This window comes from Babylonia areolata, chromosome 33, assembly GCF_041734735.1.
Source record: "Babylonia areolata isolate BAREFJ2019XMU chromosome 33, ASM4173473v1, whole genome shotgun sequence".
Taxonomy (NCBI): Eukaryota; Metazoa; Mollusca; class Gastropoda; order Neogastropoda; family Buccinidae; genus Babylonia; species Babylonia areolata.
Window position 1 is genome coordinate 1,533,789 of NC_134908.1, and position 25,965 is coordinate 1,559,753.

Consider the following 25,965-nt stretch of genomic DNA (forward strand, 5'->3'; position numbering starts at 1 on the left):
GTTCTTTTATGTGCGCTAAGTGCATGCTAGCACACGGGACCTCGGTTTATCGTCTCATCCGAATGACTAGCGTCCAGACCACCACTCAAGGTCTAGTGGAGGAGGAGAAAATATTGGCGGCTGAACCGTGATTCGAACCAGCACGCGCAGATTCTCTCGCTTCCTAGGTGGACGCGTTACCTCTAGGCCATCACTCCACATCACTTTACGCACCAAGCAAAAATCGGTATCCCACAGAGAGAACAGCTGCGTTGTCTGTGGTGATGTTTATCAGAGGCTGAGGAAAGAGGGCGGGGCTACAGTGTTCAAGCGGATTTGTGTGTTGAGGAACGAGAGAATGACTGTCAACGCCCACATTCAAATAAAAAAAGGGGTGGCGGGGGACGGGGAATGGCGACAGGTGTATTAGGTAAGAGATATGGCAGTTGGGAGATGGTATCGTCATCAGGGGAAAAAACTATAAAACCAGGCCTCTTCTCTCGCTGGCGTCACTCCACCCGAAGGACGTCTGACAGAAGGATAAACGTAACACTGCTCAACTTGTTTTGTCAGTTCTGTCGCCGCGATCTTCATCACCGGTGAGTTAGGATACACTGTGGTCTGTTCTGCTCTGTTCTCTGCTGTTCTTTTCCTTTCTCATGACTCAGGCTTCCCAGGCAGTGGTGGTGAGGGTTGATACAGTGTTCAGTTCCACTCCCTTCTGATGGCTGCTCCCTCCCTTTGTTTTTTGTTGTTGTTTTTGTTTTGTTTTGTTTTTTGTTGATGATGATCATAGTGATGCTAATGTTGTTGCTGTTTTATTCTTCTTTTCAGACTGGTGCTACCTAAATGGTCCATTCATTGTGGTCAACCAGTTATTCGCAAAATCGTCCAGATTTTATTTTCAGAATAAGAGGCAGGGACTGTTTGCCAGTATATCTGCTGTTCTTCCACTACTCCTTAGTTCAAACAATTATGACATAACTAGCAGTCTGCTTGCAGGATCCATGCCTACTCTACCACGTGTCAACGAACGCATGTTATTTGTGTAATATCACCATAACTTTTTAAGTGGCGTTATCTCATCACCAACGTGAGTTGGAGGGAGTTCACTGAACTAGTCAGGAGTTTGATGTTTCATTTTGTTCTTTCCCCCTCACCCCACACCCCACCCCTTCCACACGCAGAATGCTGTGAGTGATACACAGTGTCGAATTCTGTCTCTTGCATCAAACTTGTCATGTGGTGTGGGACTGGGGGTTTGGAAGTGAGCAATAAAAGTGTCAGTGTTGGATGGATGGTAGTGGTGTTGTGCTTTCATTGTGGACACAGGTTGAGAGTCTTGCAGGTATGGAGATGGTGATACCAATATCTTCTCTTTGCACCCTGTCTGTGTTCAAGATCCCTTGCAAGTTTCCTGGCTATCATGCGTTCCATGAGCTTTCCAGCAATGTTTTGCATGGTTAGGATCCGGTAGCCGCTTACCTGACGATGGTCCTTTCCTGGTTTTGGTATGGGTTTTAAGAAGCTGTGTGTCCAGTCCTCCGGCACCTGTCCATTGTGGAAACTGTTTTGATATAGATTGAAAAGTTTGCTTCTGTCTTCTTCCGATAGCTCCTTGATGTCTGAGTAACGAACTTTGTCTGGGCCAGGAGCCGATTCTTTCTTGCATTTAGCTATTGCCTCGTTTAGATCATCCATTGCCAAGTCATCATCAGGTCCAGTCTGCATAAGGGTTTGGTTTAACTCCTCAATATATTTCTTTTTCTCATCTAAGTTTCTTTGATCACTCTGTTGTATGAAACGTTTGAGCAAGGCAGATCCTTTTTCTTCATTTGTCTTAAGCTTGGTTCCGTCAGTGTCTAACATGTCTGGGGTTGTTGTTGTGCACGTTTTCCCTTCCATGCGACGATAAAATTGCCAGAACTCTGTCAATGTTGTGTCATAACTGAGTGCCTCGCAAAACTGTTTCCACTTGTCATTTTTGGCCTCTTGAGCAATGACTTCAAACTGTTTAGTTTTTTCTTTCATTTTTGTTTCAATATCTTTGTCCGGAGATGGTTTTGTTTTTTCTTTTTGCCAAAGTTTGACAGCCGCATGTTTTTCTATCCAGGCTCTCTCTGTGTCGGTATTCCACCATGGGGGCTGAGTAGTTTGCATCCTGTTCAGTGCCGTTCTTTTGTTTCTTCTGCGTCTTAATTTTTCGATGACAGTTGTCTCTTTGGTTTCATACTGAAATGGATCACGCAGTTTCATACAGGGTTTATCTGACAGTTTCTGTAGACTGAAAACTACCGGGAGGTGGTCGCTGCCTTGGTATGGAAGCGTCTCTGCATTCATTTCTGCTCTGAATTTTGGAGATGTTAGAGCGATGTCGATCACACTGTCACTGTCCCCTTGTCTTGTTCCAAGGCGAGTTGGGGATGTGGTTGTTAAAGGGCTAAGAAGAATTTCACCTATCATTCCTTCAAGTGCAAGTCCTTGTGGGTTGGTGTTCCGCTGGTCCCATAACTTCGATCTTGCATTAAGGTCTCCACAGATAATGACCGAGTCTCCAAGTTCGTTCTCTATTTCCTCTAAAAAGGCCCAATCCTCTTTTGTTGTGCAGGTTCCTGGGTGAACATAGGCATTGATGAGCACGATGCTTTTGTGGACTCCATCAGGTTTTTCAAGACGCACCCCCACTAATTCACATGAGTTGCTACACCATTTCTCTAGATTTATGGTGGAAACTTTGTTTTTTAGGTTTTTGTTCAGTATGATTGCTACCCCTCTTCCTTCATTCCTTTGAAGGACTGTGAAATTCTCAAAATGTATTGGTCTGTCTGCACTTGTCCTGGTCTCTTGGAGACATAGAATGTCAAAATCATATGCCAATTTCTCAATTGTTGAGATTCTCATTCTTGCGCTGGAACAATTCCAACTGCCGATTCTAAAGAATTTCTTTGACAGCCGCTCTGCTTTTGTCATTCTGCTACCTAAGCACAATCTTTTCCCACCTCTTTTGCCACGCCTGTTTTGGGGTTTTGGGGATCTGAATTTATGTCTCGTGCTATGCAGCTGATCCCCGAGGTGCACGCGAGACAGGGTTTTTTTAGTATCCATAGAAGGGTGTTCTATGTGGTGAGGGAAAATATTCGGTCACCCTGACAGAGCCTCTTATCAGGGAAGGGCAATGGATGTCCATCTGTGTGGAGTCCGTCAGCCTGGTGTCTCCCTAAGGCCAGACTGCATACAGTTAGTGACTGTTTAACCCAACAGCCATTCATCCCATTGGTACTGTATGAAAGCCGTGGGATTGGGGATTTTTGTCGGGTTGTCTCCTCTTTGCCAGTGGAAGGGTGCATATGGGTATTGTTTCATAGCAGATTCTATTTTGCAGAAAAAATAAAGGTTATTCTGAAATAAGATATGTGATTTTTTTTTTTTTGAGCCCTCTCAATAATTAATCAAAATCACAGAAAAATTACTTATCTGTTTTGAAGCTTGTAGACTGTCCGTTAAAATAACCAGTGGTGGTATTAACACCTGGTAGACTTTTACACTGACTGACTGGATGGTTTTAACATCCAGTTTTCAGATACACATTTGTATCTACACTAACCCTGCCTGCTTGCCTGCCTGCTTGCCTGCCAGCCACTCGAGGTGGGTCCACTGGGCATTACATAACCCAATGGTCATCATAGCGTGGTTTTAACCCAGTGCTCTACACATTTTGAGCCCTCTCCCTTCAAATCAAGGTGGTTACAGAACAGGTAAGTCCACATGGGAAAATGCAGCTGCTTTTGCATATGAGGTGTATGAAGGATTTCAAAGAAAAGAAGAAACACTAGCAGTAGCAATTGACCTTGAAGATGCCTACAATAAAGTCCAGTTTGCGCACCTCATGGAGCTGCTACTAAGTTATGGAGTAAGTTTGACACTGACAAGATGGATAGCAGCAGCGCTTCAGGAAAGAACCGTCGTCCTACGCCTCGGAGATTGGATGTCTGCACCTTCTAAACTATCCATGGGACTGCCACAAGGGTCTCCGCTCTCTCCTGTCCTCTACAATGTCTACACGAAGGGCCTTGCAGACTTAAACAACAATGGAATCGCTCGGGTGCTCACCCTTGCGGATGATGGCCTGGTCTTCAAAACTTCGAAAGATGCTCAGGAAAGAACTAAAGCCGTCCAGAAACAACTAAACAATATTGCTCAATGGTGCAAAGACACAGGATCTTCCATCAATCCAGCGAAAGCCCAAACGTTGCTGTGCACCCTCAACAACAGAACCGCGAGCAAATCACCACCTTCTGTGTCATTCGATGGAATTCAAATTGAGAAAACTGAATGCCTACGCTACCTAGGAATACACTTCGACAGGATGCTGACCTTCAGAAAACATACGGAAAATACTGTTCTCAAATGCAAAAAGGGCCTTTCAGTCTTAAAAGCAATGGCAACCAAAGGAATTGAACAACGCCACCTCTTCCTGCTATACCAATCACTCGTCCTCAGTGTGATCGACTACGGACTTGGGCTAACAACACCGTCTCAAAGCAACCTCCTAAAATTAGAAAGAGTACAAAATGAAGCTATGAGGCTGATCCTTGGAACAACAAAAGACACGCCCACAGAAACCATGCGATACCTGCTTGACCTTCCTTCAGTGCAGGCCAGAAACAAGTTAGAACAGGTCAAGACCTACTTCAAAGCATTAGAAAACCCTCAAAACCCACTGCATAACGCAGTCAAAGAACCAAAAGGCAGCCGTCTAGGACGAGGAAGATCATGGATGGGACAAGCAGAAGATACAATCCAGCTAGTATGCCGACTACAAGACCTGAAAGAAACAAAAGAATGGGAGAAAAACCCCAAAAACCTCAACCATCTATTCAACACAGTCATTTCACCCACTCTAGGAAGACATTGTCGGGAATGGCCAGAGGGCAAAACAGATGCGGAAGTGAAGCTACTCATAGAAGAAAACAGTAAAGAAGAGGACATCATCATATACACAGATGGCTCAGTCACCAAAGACCAGTCTGGCTGGGGATTCACTGCGAAACAAAATGGAAAAACAATTTGGGAAGAGAATGCTGCCTACAAAGTCACAACCTCCAGCCTAACGATGGAAGTTGAAGCTGCGACACATGCCCTCCAGTGGCTATCGTCCATCCATACGCCCGGAAACCAACATGCCATGATTCTAACCGACTCAATGAACCTCATACAGAAAATTGAAAACGGAATGGGAAGCCCAGAGTGGCATAAGGCAATGCGCAACTTTCAGATTAAAAAACTCACATGGTCATACTGCCCGGGACATGCAGGTGTTAAGGGAAATGAGCGAGCTGACAGACTTGCTGGTAACGCAACACCAACGAGCGACCTACATCTAGGAAAATCGGAAATCCTCAGAAAAGTCAAAGAATACCAAAAAGAACAGGTACAAGGCCATCACACCATCGATCGCCTCAAAGAAATAAAAGCAGAGAGAGGGAGCGGCCGCAAGTCTAACATGAAAGGTAGAGCACGATGCTTTGCAAATCAAACAAATATCGGCATCATCTCCAAACCAACATTGCGCAAATTTCTTCAAAACGGAACAGAGTCTCTGTGGGCCTTTCCAAATACAATAGACTGAGCAACACACTAGACGCCACGTTCTTGGCATCAGAGATCTTTTCCCATCCCTCTTGCGGCCAGTCAGGGGCAGCCTCTGTGCGTGTGTGTATGTGTGTGTTTGTGTGGATGTATGGGTCTGTGCTTTTGAGTGCGTTTATGAATGCGCGAGAGTGTAAGTGTACACAAGTGTCAGGAGAGATCTGTGTACGTGTGTGTGTGATGGGAGGTGGGAGTGCGGGGGGAGGTGGGGTAGAGGATGAGGTATGTGAGTGTATGCATGCCTACACTGTGGGAGCAACAGGATATTGGAACGTATATATATATATATATATATATATATATACATATATATATCTTTGTATATATGTGTGTGGGGTTGGGGGTGGGAGATATGGGCGTATGTGTGTGTGCTTGTACAAGTAAGTGTTCATCTCTGTGAGTGTGTGTTTGTGTGTGTGTGTTTGTGTGTGTGTGCCGTGGAAGCTGCGATACGTAGACTAGAAATGAGTGTGTGGAGGAGGAGGGTGGAGGAGGTGCAAGGTAATGTGTGTGTGTGTGTGTGTGTGTGTGTTGGAGCTCATGTACGTTTATATGTATTTGACTGTACTCTCATATCTGTGAAACTGCATGTTTGGTGCATTTCTGTTATGCATGTGTGGGTGTATGTGTGAATGTATGTCTTCATATTTTACATTTATTCCCTTATTTATCACCATTGTTGTCTTATTTATTTATTTATTTATTTTTCATTATTATCATTTTATTAGTATTACTATTATTATTACTACTACCTTTTTCTATATTATAATTATTATTCATTTATTTATTTATTTATTTATGTAAGCTTATCTATTATTTATACCCCCGTTTTTTTTTGTTTTTTTTTTTTTTTTCTCAAGGCCTGACTAAGCGCGTTGGGTTACGCTGCTGGTCAGGCATCTGCTTGGCAGATGTGGTGTAGCGTATATGGTTTGTCCGAACGCAGTGACGCCTCCTTGAGCTACTGAAACTGAAACTGCACCCTGTCTGCCTTGATTGTTTTTAATGTCACGTTGCCTCGGAACGATTAGGTTCTGCTTTCTAGTTTTGGTTTCTTACAGTGTCTCAAAGTTGAAGATGCATGATGACGAGATGTTTGTAGTTCTTTCTTTGATTTTTCTTTTGCACGTGGACGGCAAGAGAGGTACAGCAGACAGCTGAAGTTCATTATCTGTCCCCCAGTGCACGTGAAGTACAGCAGACAGCTGAAGTCCATTGTCTGTCCCCCAGTGCACAAGAGTCTGGTCAGCAACAGAGGTTTCATCTTCACGTTTCTCTTTGTTGTCAGAGGACGGACACCAGACTGCAGGCAGAATGGGATGTCTTCTTCCCCTGGTTGGCACTCTGCTGCTGATATCTGTTCCCGTGTCTGTTGGCGGTAAGTCTGTTGTGCGCGCGAGCTCGCACACACACACACACACACACACACACACACCATTTTACCCACCTCCCACCCCCCATTACCCCCCTCCCACACACACGCTCCACACGGCGGTTTGAACTCCACACGATTTCAACTGGAGCAGCCCAAGATAACATTTTTCGCTGTACATAAATGACTGCAAAGAAAGTAACCCTACACATTTAATCAAACACCATGACGATTCAGCACTTGAATTTTCTAACTGACTCGCATTCTTTAAGAAAGTTGAAAGATTCGTACACTGATGTGATCATGATTACCTTGTCTGAATGTTACAAAACCAAAGAAAATGATAATTGTAACACACATAAGATACTGTTCTGTTTCCAGTTAAATCAAGCAAAGAACTATACAGATAAGCTTTGTGGCAGAACAAAATCTTCCTTGCTTCCATCTATCCATTTTCATTACTGTCCAGTGTCTTCTCAGATTTTTTCTGCTAAAAAAATTGTTAACCTCAGGAAAGAACTGGATTCACAGTCAGTTGTGTCACATCCCTTAAACTCCACAACCAGTGTTGACTGTTTCAATCACAAAGAGAGTAGCTGAGTTTCTGCACTTCCCCGTTACTAACACAGTATCATTTCATTATCTTATTAGACGTTCAGCATTTTACAATTGTTTTTTCCTGCAACATCTAGACTTGTCGTTTCTCTCATTCTCTCTCGCCTTCATTACTGTAACTCCCTATTGTCTGGTTTGCCTGCTTCATCCATTCAGTCCCTTCAGTGCATACAAAACTCTGCTGCCTGACTCTTCCTCAGAAAGAAAAGATCTGAGCACATCACTCCTATTTTGCAACCCCGATTCAAACACTCCACTGTTGAACCCTGTTCTTTCTCCTTCTCTGGACCTTGTACTTGGAATGAACTTCCTCTTTCGCTTTGTCAGGTCTCAGCTCTTCCAAGTCTGGCCTTAAAACCCACCTCTTCACAAGACAGCATCCCTCCCCTACCTCTTCCTTGTCTTCAGTTTCTTCAGTTTTAGAGTTATGCATGCGTGTGAATGACTGGTGTGAAAGCGCTTAGATTTGTCTCTACACAAGATTCAGCGCTATATAAATACCATTCTTCTTCTTCTTCTTCTTATTCATGTGATTACTGTAAGCTGTGTGACGTGCAGAATGTGGCGGCAATCTGACTGACCCCAAGGGCGTCATCACCAGCCCCAACTATCCCAGAAAATACAACAAGAATGAACAATGTTTCTGGATGACCAAGGCTTCACCAACACAGAGACTTAGTGTGAGTGCCCTTTGGCCATCAGGTTTTTACACTGACCCCATGTTCGTTGGCAATTTCATTCTACAATTTATTTACTATTCACTTCATTTTGTTTTCTTTGTCAATGGTTTCCTTTGATCAGCACTCTGTAATTGTTTTGGGTCAGACGTTCTCCAACTTCCCTCCCTTACCAGTCTGGCAGTACTGCAATGATGAACACACACACACACACACACACACACACACACACACACACACACACACACACGGTACTTTTATTTCTGAAAGGAATCCCTACTTAGATTTTTTGTTTGGTCACTGGTAAATGTGGGTGAGTTATCAAGTGAGAGAGAGAGGGGAAGAGTCTCTCTTTGTATATGTGTGTATTTGTGTGTGTGTGTGTGTGTGTGTGTGTGTGTGTGTGTGTGTGTGTGTGTGATCTTCGTGGTTTCCTTTGTATTTTTTGCCTTTGCAATGCTTGTATCTTTGTGTATGTTTAATCAGGTCTCTGTACACATCTTGTATCGATAATGATTATAGTTGTGTCACCAATGAATCAACCTGTGTCATATGTGTTCATTTTGTGTTTCCATCAGTTAACATTCAATGACTTCGAGCTACAGCCAGGAGACAGAGATGGCCATTGTTACGACTATCTGGAGGTGTTTGACGGATTTGATACTCTGGGCAAATTCTGTGGGAATGGCGTGAAGCGCACCATCAAGTCTAGGCACAGCTTTGTGAAGATTGTGTTCGTTTCTAATGGAATGTTTACATACAGAGGTTTCAACATCAGCTATCGCTTTGTGGGTAAGGAGCTAGGTACCTCTCATCCTCTGTCCTGTATGGTGTGTGTGAGGGAGGGAGGGGTATGTGAGGGGGGGGGGGGGGGGAGGGGTCAAAGTTGTTCTTCATCCTCCTTGTTCTCGTTCTCCCCTGTAATTTGCTTCCTTCAGTCTGTCTCTCTGTTGTATTCTTCTGACTCTCTGTTTGTATGTCTGTTCTACTATTCTGTCTGCTTTCTGTTCTACTTTTCTGTCTGTCTCTGTGCCTGTCTGTTTTTTGTGCTGTGTTTTTCTGCCTATCTCTAAGCCTGTCTGTCTTTCCAGTCTCTATTTGATTCCTCTTGGTGATCTCTTTTATCATTCCATTGTCTGTGTTTCCTGCTTAGTTCATTCCATCTCTCATAGCAGGAAGCAAACATCTGCATCCACTTCAGTGTTTCATTGTCAAAGTCGTTTCACTGGGATCTCTCTCTCTCTCTCTCTCTCTCTCTCTCTCTCTATATATATATATATATATGTGTGTGTGTGTGTGTGTGTGTGTGTGTGTGTGTGTGTGTGTGTGTGAAAAGAGATTTTTTCACTCCATGTATTTATTTTTCCATAAACTTGTACGGGAAGAAAGGGATGCTAACACACAAATACACACAAGGGAGATAAAAAACAGCAATATGACCATTCATGCTTCAATGGGAGTTAATTTCGTTGTCATATATTGCCATGTATGCTATATTACACCAGACTGTTTTAAATGGGAGTTACAGTTAGTCAGACCTCAACGATACCATGTTTCAAGATAATTCTAAACTCATTCACTCTTTATATATTTAGAATATAATCTTGATGTATAATTCAAAACTATACCAAACAAACAAACAAAATTGCAATTATCAGCTACCTAAATAGGGTATTGTGTCACAATGAATCTGATATTATTCACAACAACATATCTCAATCTATCTGGTATTGAACATGTTGGATCCTCATTTGTAAATTTTGCTATCACAGTCTCAGACTATTTGCTGAGCAAGTTGGTCCAGTTTTATAGATAACATTTTGCAGTGATCATCATCATTGACATCATCATGATCATCATCATCATGAGTAGTAGCAGCAGCAGCAGCAGTTAGTAGTAGTGTATTGTTGTTGTTATTGATAATGGTTTCTCAATGACTTCTATGTATTTACTACCACCACTACTACTACTTCTTTCAACACTACTGTCTCAGTTGTTCATACTGTGTGCTCTATTTGAAATAAAGGTATATACTTTTTTGTGGGTTTTTTCTTCTTTAGTTGATTACTTAGCTTTAATGAATATTTCCTTGCTAACTGTTTAATTAATTTCTTAATTGATTGGTTATTTGGTTAATTGGTCAGTTAATTCATTTGTTACTTGACCGTTTGAAGGTGAATTTCTTAACTGCTCGAAGCGATTGCTGAATACATTCATTCATTGCTTACTTAATCAATTGTTTGATTGACCACTTTGCCAATTCATTGAATGATTGATTGGTTTCACTGTGCTGGACCTCCCCTGAACCCAACCACTGCAGACAACAAACACAGGACAGGTATATTTTTTCCCCTTTTTCTTTTTGTCTGAGTGACATGATTGTCATCACCATCACCCCCTAACCCCTGCACCTCCATCTCATTCTCTCTCCCTCAATCATCATTTCACATTCATTTAGACACTTAGATTCACACACACACACACACACACACACACACACACACACACACACACACACACACACATATATAGATATAGATCGATAGATAGATAGAAAAGTTTGATATGTTGATTGTCTTTGAATTGATAGCTTGATCTTCTGTGATCTCTATCAATATTTAAATTTGCACGTATGTGTATTGTATTTTTCATGATTGAATGAACACGAATGCACGACCACATGTTAATTGTCTTTAGATATAAAAATATTACATGAATTCACACACACACACACACACACACACACACACACACACACACACACACACACACACACACACACACACACACACACACACACACACAGATATTTGAATGATATCCACGTTTGTCTTCAGTAAAGAGAGAATGTGCTCATGTCATTGATGACAAAGCTGTGTGACGTGCAGACTGTGGCGGCATTCTGACTGCCCCTGGGGGTGTCATCACCAGCCCCAACTATCCCGACAACTACTACCATTTTCAAAAATGTTTGTGGAAAATCAAGGCTCCACCAGGGACGAGAATCAGGGTGAGTGCCCTGTGGCCATCAGGTGTTAACACTGACCCGATGTCAACAGAGAACGTTCGTTGGCAGTGTCATTCTACCGTGTATTTACTTTTCACTTCATTTGTTTTCTTTGTCAGCGGTTTCCTTTGGTAAGCACTGTGTAATGGTTTTGGGTCAGACTTTCTCTGACTTCCCTCCCGTATCAGTCTGGCAGTGCTGCAATGATGAACACACACACACACACACACACACACACACACACACACACACACACACACACACAGATAGTACTGTCATTACTGACAGGAATCCCTACTTAGATATTTTGTTAAGTCAATGATAAATGTGGGCATGGCATGGAAGAAAGATGCAGCATCCTATTCAGACATGATGATACCATTAGATCTCACTTCTAACAATGCCAGACACAGACACCTACCACCAGCTGTCTGCCAAACACAGACACCTACCACCAGCTGTCTGCCAGACACAGACACCTACCACCAGCTGTCTGCCAGACAGAGACACCTACCACCAGCTGTCTGCCAGACACAGACGCCTACCACCAACTGTCCCCAGCTGTCTGCCAGACACAGACACCTACCACCAGCTGTATGCCAGACAGAGACAGCTACCACCAGCTGTCCAAAGCAGATCACTATCTCTTACCTGTGAACAGAACACAATAAACTAAACAGCCACATGCACAAACACTCCCATGCCCATGTGGAGAATCAGACCAGACCACAGAACATGTTCATCAGGACAGCATGCAGGGACCTCAGAAGTCTGAGGGAGGAGATCTGGCCGACAGCCACAACCCTACAAGACAAGCTGCATGGCCTGTGGAGGCTGTCCAGAGCATATCCATCTAAAGTCGAGGGCTGATCTATATGTGTAACTGGTGACAGCTGTAACTGGTGACAGCATCGGGCATTTGTCAGTACTGAGGAGCTGGAAAAGGCATTTGTCATGTGATGTCAGCGTTGAGGATATGAGTTCAGCATTAGCAATGTATTGTCATGATTGAAGATCTGGTGCCAACATCCATCTTTGCACTGAAATCAATGGTGTAAATTTCAACATGAATACAGTGCGAGTCAATATAAAGCATGTTTGCAACAAAGGAAAGTTTACATTTTTATAGCGTGCATCTGCAGTATCATTATTTTGTAATCACAATCATGAAATAACTAAAACATATTCATGAGCACTGGACGTAAACAAACAAAACTTAATACATTGATAAATCTCAACTCTGGTTGGACAAATTTACTTCAAGTATCGCTGTGCTTTGGACATCAAAGTAACAAAACCCCCCCCAAACTTAATTATTAAGTGGCCTTTTCTTTTAAAGGTGCATATTATAACTGTTTTTGAACTAGCTTCCTATCATGGAATTGTAATATTTAGAGGTGACATATCAATACCTCAAAGAGCAAAATAATTAATTAGTATGAACATTATTCGTAAAATACAACTATGGACTGATCATAAGTGTATGTTTGAATTGAGAATAAACATGATCAAAATCATGAGACTGCATCAAATCATTCCAACTCCAAGCATAACAGTCAAAATCATTTACACTTGCTGACAGCTGAAGAAAACCAATGCACTGATATAGTGAACAGCAGACAGGATTAACAATGATTAACAATGTGACATGTTTTTTGTTAAATAAGGGAATCAGTCATAGAAGAAGAAGGAAAAGTAGCATTGATTTGCATGATTTATACGTCTGCCAAGATCACACATGCAATATTCAGGCATACATTATACAATGAATCATTGAAGGATATAGTATATATCTTTACTGCTTACATTTCTCTCTCAATGAGTTCAATACTTCGCAGTGGACTTGAAAACACAGTTCCGTTTGTGTACAATTGTGGCAGAGCAGGCATAAAACATCTTGCTCTGACACCAGTATCTTTCTTGGGTGTCCGTATTCATATATTCATGACTTAAATCTCATCGAGTATCAAGTATATGTTCGTTAGTAACTGATATAAAGAACGATTTCATGAAAAGAGAAAGAACAAGTGGTCGAGTGAGACAGAGAGGGGGGATAGTATCTCTCTCTCTCTCTCTCTCTCTCTCTCTCTCTCTCTGTATGTCTGTCTGTCTGTATGTGTGTAGATGTCTATGCTTTTCATGGTTTCCTTTGTATTTTTTGCCAGTGCAATGCTCATATCTTTGTGTATATTTAATCAAGTCTCTGAACATATCTTGTATCCATAATGATTATAGTTGTGCCATCAATGAATCAATGTGTATCATATGTGTTCGTTTTCTGTTTTCATCAGTTAACATTCAACGACTTCAAGCTAAAGCCAAGGAATGAAGACTGCAATTGTGACGACTATCTGGAGGTGTCTGACGGAAATGGTACTTGGGGCGAATTCTGTGGGGAGGACGTGAGGCACACCATCAAGTCCAGGAACAACTTTGTGAGGATTGTGTTCGCTTCTTCTTACGCACGTGACATATACAAAGGTTTCAACATCAGCTATGAAGCTGTGGGTAAGGAGCTAGGTACCTCTCATCCTCTGTCCTGTATGGTGTGTGTGTGTGTGAGGGAGGCGGTATATATGTACATACATATATATATATATATATATATATATATGTGTGTGTGTGTGTTTGTGTGTGTGTGTGTGTGTGTGTGTAGCCATGTTGTAAACCGAGTGGTATACAAAAGACTTACTGATTTACTGTATTAAAGGATAGAAAAGATCCATGCGCAGGCCAGGAAGATGTATTATGAGAAGTAAAGAAGAGAAGAAGAGAAGAAAAAGAGGAGAATAAGAAAAGACAGTGCGTGAATAGACTTCTCAAGGTCACTAATGATATACTCCTGGCAGTAGATCAAGGTAATGTTTCCGTTCTCACTCTGTTAGATCTCAGTGCAGCGTTTGACGCCATACACTTTTGTTGCACATCCTTCATCACTACTATGGGGTTTCTGGATTTGCTCTCTCTTGGATCAAAAGCTATCTTTTGAGTTGCATCCAGACAGCCATCATCAATAATCACTCGTCACAACCAGCACCTGTTTTGTTCGGAGTTCCACAGGGCTCTGTCTTAGGTCCTATTCTTTTCATCATGTACACCAAACCTCTTCATACACTCATCCAAAGTCACTTTGTTTCCAACCAATCTTTTGCAGACGACACACAGCTTTATAGTATATGTCAACGTACAGAAATAGGTCAAACCATACAGACTTTATAGTCATGCATCACAGATGTCAAATCATGGATGAACTAAATGATAATAAAACAGAAGCACTTCTCATTCACTCAAAGCGCTCATTTTCGGACTTGCCTAAGCCTTCATCTATCCTGGTAGGAACCTCAGATATACCTTTCTCAGCATCTGCACACAATTTAGGGTACATGCTTTCAGATGACACGACACTTGATATACACATCAACCACATTTGTAGGTCAGCACATGCAGCACTCAAAAAAAATAGTACCATTTGCCAGTATCTTACCACAGAAACCACAAAGACTTTGTTTGTTCTTTTGTCCTATCTAGAATAAATCATGGAAATGCTCTTCTTGCCGGCTGCCCCAAACACTATGTTGACAAACTTCAAAAAGTTCAGAACTCTGCAGCACGACTCACACTCAAGGCTAGGAAACGTCAACACATCACCCCCAAACTCACTTCCCTTCACTGGCTCCCCATTCAAGCACGAATACAATACTTCGCCTGCCATGAGAGAAGAAAGAGGGGATGAGACGGATTCAAACCCCTCTGTGAACGCAAAATAAAATAAAAAACAGGGGAACCATTATGTCGTCTGTGACAATTCTCATCCAAACACTATATTAGTATGGTTTTAGTTTCCAAGAGCAGTCACATGCAGAACTGTAAACTGTAGCAATAGGTATGACGAGAAGACAAAATGACGTAAGCTTAGCGTCAGTTGAAATGTTTACACTGAGGAAGATTAAACCAAAATCAACTATCCTTCTAACTGATTTAAGTGTGTGTGTGTAAGCACAACAGACATATTCTGGCAATGAACAATACAGTGACTTGACTTGATAATGTTTAGGAGCAGTTGTTTAAAAGGGGCTTTGCATTTACATTTCGAATGACGTCACGCATTCTGTGCAAACTGTTGAAGACCAGCAAGTTATTTGTGGAAAAGTTGTCTGCTATAAGGCTTGTATGTGAAGCAGTATCTGAAGCCAGCTGAGCACTTGGCTACACACACACACACACACACACACACACACACACACACACACACACACACACACACAGAGTATATATAGGGCATATATATTCGTCTATGTATTTATTTTTCTATATACATGTATGGGAAGAAAGAGATGCTAACACATAGATACACGAAGGAGATAAAAAGGAGCAATCAGACCATTTATAATTGAGTGGGAGTTAATTTCAACGTCATGTGTTGATATGTAGGCTACATTACACCAGACTGTTTTGAATGGAAATTACAATCAGTCAAGCCTCAAGAATATCATGTTTTATGGTAGTGTTGAACACATTCCCGCATTTTTGTTATTGTTGCTGTTGTTGCATATTTGTCTGCATGTAAAAATGTTGATTATAAAAAAACAACAACAACACATTCCCTCTTTACATTTTAAGAATATAATCTTGATGGGCTGATTGTTAATCAAAAACTATATCAATAATTAAAAACAAAAAACCAACCAAACAAACAAAACTTCAATTATTAGCCATCTAAATAGGGTATTGTGTCACAATGAATCTGACATTATTCACAACATATCTCAGTCTGTCTGGTATTGAGCATGTTTGATTGTCATTAATTTTTTGTAAATTTTGCTATCACAGTCTCAGACTATTTGCTGAACAAGTTGGTCCAGTTTTAAAGATAACATTTTGCAGTGATCATCATCATTGACATCATCATGAGTAGTAGTAGTAGTAGTAGTAGTAGTTGTAGGAGCAGCAGCAGCAGCAGCAGCAGCAGTAGTAGTAGTAGTAGTAGTGTATTGTTGTTGTTATTGATAATGGTTTCTCAGTGACTTCTATGTATTTACTATTACCACCACTACTACTACTACTTTCAACACCACTATCACAGTCGTTCATGCTGTGTGCTCCATTTCAAATAAAGGTATATACTTTTTTGTGTTTTTTTTTTCTTCTTTAGTTGATTACTTAGCTTTAATGAATATTTCCTTATTAACTGTTTAATCAATTGATTGGTTATTTGGTTAATTGGTCAGTTAATTCATTTGTTACTTGACCGTTTGAAGTTGAATTTCTTAACTGCTCGAAGTGATTGCTGAATACATTCATTCATTGCTTACTTAATCTATTGTTTGATTGACCACTTTGCCAATTCATTGAATGATTGATTGGTTTCACTGTGCTGGACATCTCCTGAACCCAACCACTGTAACAGACGAAGGCAGTACAGGTACATTTTTTTCTTTTTTCTTTTTGTCTGAGTCACACGATTGTCATCACCATCACCCCCTAACCCCTGCACCTCCATCTCATTCTCTGTTCCTGAATCATCATTTCAAGTTCATTTAGACACACACACACACACACACACACACACACACACACACACACACACACACACACACACACACACACGTGGAATTATCATATTGACTATATACTAAACAAAGCAAGAAAAGGTCTAAATTTCCTTAAAATAATTTGTAAACAGCACTGGGGGCAAGATACCAAAGCGTTGATATCTCTCGCTACCTCCCTCGTACGTTCAAGCTTGTCATACGCTCAAGAGGTATTCTTCAGTGCTCCACTGCATTTGTTGAAGAAGCTGCAAAGCATTGATTTTAAAGCTTATAAACTCGCTCTAGGTGTGCCCATTCTTACATCAAATTCAGGGACTTACAGAAAAGCAGATGTTTTATCTCTTGATGAACAAAGGAAAGCTTCAGCCGCGAAATTCGTTATCAAATCTTTCGCATATGAAACCTTTTCAAAAGAAGAAGCTAATTTGAGTTCACAAAAAGATTTTGCTAAAAGAGCTAAGACGATACAGTCTATGAGATCCATTAATACATTTGCATCAGATATCATTAGTGCTACGGGATCAAAAGACAAGCAAATTGCAAAAATACCTACTTTTTCACCAGTCCCTGAATGGGAGCAGTGTAAAGCTACCTTTGACATGGATTATACAGATTTATCCAAGAACCAGTCACCATTTTTGTTAAAACCTGAAGTGCTCTCCCATTTAGAAAATCAATATTCAAATTCTCTAAAAATATACACAGACGGATCTGTTCTAGAAGATGGTAATTCAGGAGCGGCTTTTGTAATTCCTTCATTTAGAATAGAAAAATTATACTATAATTTTTTTTATTTATTGGTAGACAATATTCCATTTTCACAGCTGAATTTATCGCCATACTTATGGCCTTAAATTATATTTCAGACATTCCGAAAACTGTAAGTGAAATATTATTATGTGTAGACTCAAAGTCAGTAATGCAAGCAATAGAATCTTCAAATTCAAAGAAGCGAATTGAGATGACAATGGAAATAAAACATATTATTCACCAACTGACAAAACAGGGCATTAAAATAACTTTCTGTTGACTTCTATATATTTACTACTACCACTACTACTACTTCTTTCAACACCACTATCACAGTCGTTCATGCTGTGTGCTCCATTTCAAATAAAGGTATATACTTTTTTGTGGGTTTTTTCTTCTTTAGTTGATTACTTAGCTTTAATGAATATTTCCTTTCTAGCTGTTTAATCAGTTTCCTAATTGATTGGTTATTTGGTTAATTGGTCAGTTAATTCATTTGTTACTTGACTATTTAGTGTTGAATTTCTTAACTGCTCGAAGTGATTGTTGAATACATTCATTCATTGCTTACTTAATCAATTGTTTGATTGACCACTTTGCCAGTTCATTGAATGATTGATTGGTTTCACTGTGCAGAACCTCCCCTGAACCCAACCACTGCAACAGACAAAGGCAGTACAGGTACATTTTTTTTCTTTTTTCTTTTTGTCTGAGTGACACGATTGTCATCACCATCACCCTCTAACCCCTGCACCTCCATCTCATTCTCTCATAAAGATTTTGTCTTGTCTTGTCTTATCTTGTCCCTCAATCATTATTTCACGTTCATTTAGACACTTAGATTCTCTCTCTCTCTCTCTCTCTCTCACACACACACACACACACACACACACATATATATATAGATAGATAGATAGATACATACGTAGATAGAAAATTTTGATATTTTTATTGTTTTTAAATTGATAGTTTGATCTTCTGTGATCTCTTTCAATATTTAAATTTGCATGTCTGAATATTATATTTTTCATGATTGAATGAACACGAATGCACGACCACATGTTAATTGTCTTTAGATATAAAAATATTACATGAATTCACACACACACACACACACACACACACACACACACACTAACACACACACACACACACACACACACACACACACACACACACACACACACACACACACACACACACATATAGATATTTGAATGATATCCACGTTTGTCTTCAGTAAAGAGAGAATGTGCTCATGTCATTGATGACAAAGCTGTGTGACGTGCAGACTGTGGCGGCATTCTGACTGCCCCTGGGGGTGTCATCACCAGCCCCAACTATCCCGACAACTACTACCATTTTCAAAAATGTTTGTGGAAAATCGAGGCTCCACCAGGGACGAGAATCAGGGTGAGTGCCCTGTGGCCATCAGGTGTTAACACTGACCCCATGTCAACAGAGAACGTTCGTTGGCAGTGTCATTCTACCGTTTATTTACTCTTCCCTTCATTTGCTTTCTTTGTCAGCGGTTTCCTTTGGTCAGCACTGTATTTGTTTTGGGTCAGGTGTTCTCTGACTTCCCTCCCTTATCAGTCTGGCAGTGCTGCAATGATGAACACACACACACACACACACACACACACACACACACACACAGATACTACTGTCATTACTGACAGGAATCCCTACTTAGATATTTTGTTAAGTCAATGATAAATGTGGGCATGGCATGGAAGAAAGATGCAGCATCCTATTCAGACATGATGACTACCATGAGATCTCACTTCTAACAATGCCAGACACAGACACCTACCACCAGCTGTCTGCCAAACACAGACACCTACCACCAGCTGTCTGCCAGACACAGACACCTACCACCAGCTGTCTGCCAAACACAGACACCTACCACCAGCTGTCTGCCAGACACAGACACCTACCACCAACTGTCCCCAGCTGTCTGCCAGACAGGGACAGTTACCACCAGCTGTCTGCCAGACACAGACACCTACCACCAACTGTCCCCAGCTGTCTGCCAGACACAGACACCTACCACCAGCTGTCTGCCAGACACAGACACCTACCACCAACTGTCCCCAGCTGTCTGCCAGACACAGACAGTACCACCAGCTGTCTGCCAGACACAGACACCTACCACCAACTGTCCCCAGCTGTCTGCCAGGCACAGACAGTTACCACCAGCTGTCTGCCAGGCACAGACAGTTACCACCAGCTGTCTGCCAGGCACAGACAGTTACCACCAGCTGTGTGCCAGACACAGACAGTTACCACCAGCTGTCTGCCAGACACAGACACCTACCACCAGCTGTCTGCCAGACACAGACACCTACCACCAACTGTCCCCAGCTGTCTGCCAGGCACAGACAGTTACCACCAGCTGTCCCCAGCTGTCTGCCAGACACAGACAGTTACCACCAGCTGTCCCCAGCTGTCTGCCAGGCACAGAAAGTTACCACCAGCTGTCTGCCAGACACAGACACCAACCACCAGCTGTCTGCCAGACACAGACAGTTACCACCAGCTGTCCAAAGCAGATCACTATCTCTTACCTGTGAACAGGACACAATAAACTAAACAGCCACATGCACAAACACTCCCATGCCCATGTGGAGAATCAGACCAGACCACAGAACATGTTCATCAGGACAGCATGCAGGGACCTCAGAGGTCTGTGGGAGGAGATCTGGCCGACAGACACAACCCTACAAGATAAGCTGCATGGCCTGTGGAGGCTGTCCAGAACATCATCCATTTAAAGTCGAGGGCTGATCTCTATGAGTGTAACTGGTGACAGCTGTAACTGGTGACAGCATCGGGCATTTGTCAGTACTGAGGAGCTGGAAAAGGCATTTGTCATGTGATGTCAGCGTTGAGGATATGAGTTCAGCATTAGCAATGTATTGTCATGATTGAAGATCTGGTGCCAACATCCATCTTTGCTCTGAAATCAATGGTGTAAATTTCAACATGAATACAGTGCGAGTCAATATAAACCATGTTTGCAACAAAGGAAAGTTTACATTTTTATAGCGTGCATCTGCAGTATCATTATTTTGTAACCACAATCATCAAATAACTAAAACATATTCATGAGCACTGGACGTAAACAAACAAAACTTAATACATTGATAAATCTCAACTCTGGTTGGACAAATTTACTTCAAGTATCGCTGTGCTTTGGACATCAAAGTAACAAGAAAAAAAAATTATTAAGTGGCCTTTTCTTTTAAAGGTGCACATTATAACTGTTTTTGAACTAGCTTCCTATCATGGAATTGTAATATTTAGAAGTGACATATCAATACCTCAAAGAGCAAAATAAAAAATTAATTAGTATGAACATTATTCGTATAATACAACTATGGATCGTAAGTGTATGCTTGAATTTAGAATAAACATGATCAAAGTCATGAGACTGCATCAAATCATTCCAACTCCAAGCATAACAGTCAAAATCATTTACACTTGCTGACAGCTGAAGAAAACCAATGCACTGATATAGTGAACAGCAGACAGGATTAACTCACTCAGTACGGCCAGTCCTCTCTTCTCCTCTACACAGACCCCTCGGATGTCCAGTGGGTGTCTGAATCACCCAACCTTTGGCTTCCGTCGTCAGAATTGTGGTATTCTTTGTCAACATTCACCTCTTCAGTATAAGAGCCTTCCGCTTGCAATATTTTGACGATGGTAATTGGGGTGAAACGCTGTTGACGTCGTCTCTTTCGCCGTTCGTATGGAGGGAGTTAACAATGATTAACAATGTGACATGTTTTTTGCTAAATAAGGGAATCAGTCATAGAAGAAGAAGCAAAAGTAGCATTGATTTGCATGATTTATACGTCTGCCAAGATCACACATGCAATATTCAGTCATACATTTCACAATGAATCATTGAAGGATATAGTATATATCTTTACTACTTACATTTCTCTCTCAGTGAGTTCAATACTTCGCAGTGGACTTGAAAACACAGTTCCATTTGTGTACAGTTGTGGCAGAGCAGGCATAAAACATCTTGCTCTGACACCAGTATCTTTCTTGGGTGTCCGTATTCAAATATTCATGACTTAAATCTCATCGAGTATCAAGTAGATGTTCGTTAGTAACTGATGTAAAGAACGATTTCATGAAAAGATAAAGAACAAGTGGTCGAGTGAGACAGAGAGGGGGGATAGTATCTCTCTCTCTCTCTCTCTCTCTCTCTCTCTGTATGTCTGTCTGTCTGTCTGTATGTGTGTAGATGTCTATGCTTTTCATGGTTTCCTTTGTATTTTTTGCCAGTGCAATGCTCGTATCTTTGTGTATATTTAATCAAGTCTCTGTACATATCTTGTATCCATAATGATTATAGTTGTGCCATCAGTGAATCAATGTGTATCATATGTGTTCGTTTTCTGTTTCCATCAGTTAACATTCAACGACTTCAAGCTACAGCCAAGGAATGAAGACTGCAATTGTGATGATTATCTGAAGGTGTATGACGGAAATGGTATTTGGGGCGAATTCTGTGGGGAGGACGTGAGGCACACCATCATGTCCAGGAACAACTTTGTGAGGATTGTGTTCACTTCTGATGCACGTGATACAGACAAAGGTTTCAACATCAGCTATGAAGCTGTGGGTAAGGAGCTAGGTACCTCTCATCCTCTGTCCTGTATGGTGTGTGTGTGAGGGAGGGGGTATATATATATATATATATAGACAGTGCCTGAATAGACTTCTCAAGGTCACTAATGATATACTCCTGGCAGTAGATCAAGGTAATATTTCCGTTCTCACTCAGTTAGATCTCAGCGCAGCGTTTGACACCATCGACCATACACTTTTGTTGCATATCCTTCATTACTACTATGGGGTTTCTGGATTAGCTCTCTCTTGGGTCAAAAGCTATCTTTCAAGTTGTATCCAGATAATCATCATTAATAATCACTCGTCACAACCAGCACCTGTTTTGTTCGGAGTTCCACAGGGCTCTGTCTTAGGTCCTATTCTTTTCATCTTGTACACCAAACCTCTTCATACACTCATCCAAAGTCACTTTATTTCCAACCAATCTTTTGCAGATGACACACAGCTTTATAGAATATGTCAACCTACAGAAATAGGTCAAACCATACAGACTTTATAGTCATGCATCACAGATGTCAAATCATGGATGAACTAAATGATAATAAAACAGAAGCACTTCTCATTCACTCAAAGCGCTCATTTTCGGACTTGCCTAAGCCTTCATCTATCCTGGTAGGAACCTCAGACATACCTTTCTCAGCATCTGCACGCAATTTAGGGTACACGCTTTCAGACGACATGACACTTGACATACACATCAACCACATTTGTAGGTCAGCACATGCAGCACTCCAACAAATCAGTTCCATTTGCCAGTATCTTACAACAGAAACCACAAAGACTTTGTTTGTTCTTTTGCCCTATCTAGATAAGATTATGGAAATGCTCTTCTTGCCGGCTGCCCCAAACACTATGTTGACAAACTTCAAAAAGTTCAGAACTCTGCAGCATGACTCACACTCAAGGCTAGGAAACGTCAACACATCACCCCCTACTCACTTTCCTTCACTGGCTCCCCCCCCCCATTCAAGCACGAATACAATACAGACTCTCAGTCCTTTGTCACAATTTCTTCACTGATTCTTGTCCCGCCTATCTTTCATATCTACTTTCTGTCTATTCACCATCCAGACAACTACGTTCTTCAAATGACATGCGCACACTGTCTATTCCAAGAATTCGCACAAAAACGTATGGTGAACGTTCCCTTCTTTTGTTTCACCAAAACAATGGAATTCACTGCCCTCACACATTCATCACACCCCAACACCCGTATTCAAGAGAGCACTCACAACACATCTTTTCAGTATGTATCTTTCTAAGTAGAGCTTTTCCACCTGCATATGCTTGCTGTGATTTGATCACTGGACATGCTCTAGGAGTTAATTGTGTGCATTTAATAATACTAATACTACTAATAATAATGGATACTTATATAGCACACTATCCAGAAATCTGCTCTAGGTGCTTTACAAAAACGCTTTGTTAACATAAAACATTACATCTATGTTACATACACACACCAAAATGTGACTACACACACGCACACACACACAGACACACAGACACACACACACACAGACACAGACACACACACACACACACACACACACACACACACACACACTGCAAACATACATTTTAACAATACATGTGTATCTAACAGATACCCTAACACATACGCACACATAGGCAGGCACAAACTTACATAAATGCAGGCACACACAATACACATTCATATACATGCATTTATACATATGTATACACACATAGTCAAGCACAGCTAACGCAAAGGAAGTGGACCTGCCACAATTGAACTTACTGCTGAGGGAAAAGGTGAGTTTTGAGACGAGATTTAAAAGATGCCAGGGAATCAGAATGACAGAGGTTATCAGGGAGCTTGTTCCTCGTCTTTGGCGATTGAAAAGAAAACGATCTGTGTCCATAGGTCTTACTTCTGACGTGAGGTATCCCGAGAAGTCGAGTATCAGAGGAAGAACGGAGCTGGCGAGACGGGGTATAGATATGGTGGAGTTCAGAAAGATACTTGGGGCCAGATCCATTGACTGCAGAAAAGGTCAGAGTGGATAGCTTATAGTCTATTCGATCAGAAACAGGCAACCAGTGGAGAGACTGAAGGAGAGGAGAAACATGGTCAAATTTAGAAGCTGTGCAAATGAGTCTGGCAGCGTTATTCTGAATTCGTTGGAGTCTGTCTAACAGATATTTGGGAAGGTCGGCCAAAAGAGAGTTGCAGTAATCCAATCTTGAGAGAACCAGAGAGCACACAAGTGTCTTGGTTGCATCGGTTGAGAGATAGTGGCGGATAGAGCTGATTCTACGCGCAGTTCCAAATAGGCAACTTTACAGACATCAGAGACAGGACGATCAGCACAGGGGACAGGGCCCCACAAACGGTGAAGTCTGCCCGCTCTGGTTCCTCTCCTCGTCTTTGGTCTGACGATGCCCAGGCTGATGATGCGCTGCGTCGTGTCATCGTGTAGTCGGAATTGTTTATGCCATGATAAATTTGACAGCAACGCTTTGATGAAATTGACGTTTACCATGGTGACAGTAGCAGTGCGAGAGCAGAGGTCGGATGGAAAGAGAGGGCTGGGCACGTGAAAAACAGAGAGTAGCTTGATAAAATTCTGGCAAACTGAGAGACCAGATAGTAAGTGTTCAATACAATGATTTGAAGAACTACCATGGCTTGACCATTAAGTGGTGAATGAACTTACACTAAGATATCCGTGAAGACAAAATGACGTAAGCTTAGCGTCAGTTGAAATCTTTACACTGAGGAAGATTAAACTAAAATCAACTATCCTTCTAACTGATTTAAGTGTGTGTGTGTAAGCACAACAGACATATTCTGGCAATGAACAATACAGTGACTTGACTTGATAATGTTTAGGAGCAGTTGTTTAAAAGGGGCTTTGCATTTACATTTCGATTGGCGTCACGCATTCTGTGCAAACCGTTGAAGACCAGCAAGTTAGCTGTGGAAAAGGTGTCTGCTATTAAGCTTGTACGTGAAGCAGTATCTGAAGCCAGCTGAACACTTGGCTACTCACACACACACATACACACATACACATATATAGTATATATAGGTGAAAAGAGATTTTTTTTCGTCCATGAATTTATTTTTCTATATACATGTATGGGAAGAAAGAGATGCTAACACATAGATACACGAAGGAGATAAAAAGGAGCAATCAGACCATTTATAATTGAGTGGGAGTTAATTTCAACGTCATGTGTTGATATGTAGGCTACATTACACCAGACTGTTTTGAATGGAAATTACAATCAGTCAAGCCTCAAGAATATCATGTTTTATGGTAATGTTGAACACATTCCTGCATTTTTTGTTATTGTTGTTGCTGTTGTTGCATATTTGTCTGCATGTAAAAAAAAATGTTTATTAAAAAAAAAACCCCAACACATTCCCTCTTTACATTTTAAGAATATAATCTTGATGGGCTGATTGTTAATCAAAAACTATACCAATAATTAAAAACAAAAAACCAACCAAACAAACAAAATTGCAATTATCAGCTACCTAAATAGGGTATTGTGTCACAATGAATCTGATATTATTCACAACAACATAGCTGTCTTGTATTGAACATGTTTGATCCTCATTTGTAAATTTTGCTATCACAGTCTCAGACTATTTGCTGAACAAGTTGGTCCAGTTTTATAGATAACATTTTGCAGTGATCATCATCATTGACATCATCATGAGTAGTAGTAGTAGTAGTT

The 25,965-nt window shown here is 41.2% G+C and overlaps 1 protein-coding gene across 3 annotated transcripts in view; it reads left to right on the top strand.

Moving 5' to 3' along the window:
• Positions 1-496: 496 nt before the first annotated feature.
• LOC143277050 (tolloid-like protein 1) overlaps positions 497-25,965 on the top strand; it is a 42,559-nt gene continuing 17,090 nt past the window's right edge. For 2 of the 3 annotated variants that reach the window (XM_076581781.1, XM_076581783.1), the window contains exons 1-11: positions 497-578; positions 6,917-7,006; positions 8,174-8,295; positions 8,871-9,084; positions 10,613-10,630; positions 11,181-11,302; positions 13,591-13,807; positions 16,707-16,721; positions 18,238-18,282; positions 18,893-19,014; positions 22,033-22,246. In XM_076581781.1, the coding sequence (XP_076437896.1) occupies positions 6,943-7,006; positions 8,174-8,295; positions 8,871-9,084; positions 10,613-10,630; positions 11,181-11,302; positions 13,591-13,807; positions 16,707-16,721; positions 18,238-18,282; positions 18,893-19,014; positions 22,033-22,246 (1,153 nt within the window). In that variant the 5' untranslated portion in view covers positions 497-578; positions 6,917-6,942. Of the gene's footprint in view, positions 579-3,552; positions 3,735-6,916; positions 7,007-8,173; positions 8,296-8,870; positions 9,085-10,612; positions 10,631-11,180; positions 11,303-13,590; positions 13,808-16,706; positions 16,722-18,237; positions 18,283-18,892; positions 19,015-22,032; positions 22,247-25,965 lie in introns of all 3 variants that reach the window. The other variant, XM_076581782.1, reaches the window with a different exon arrangement.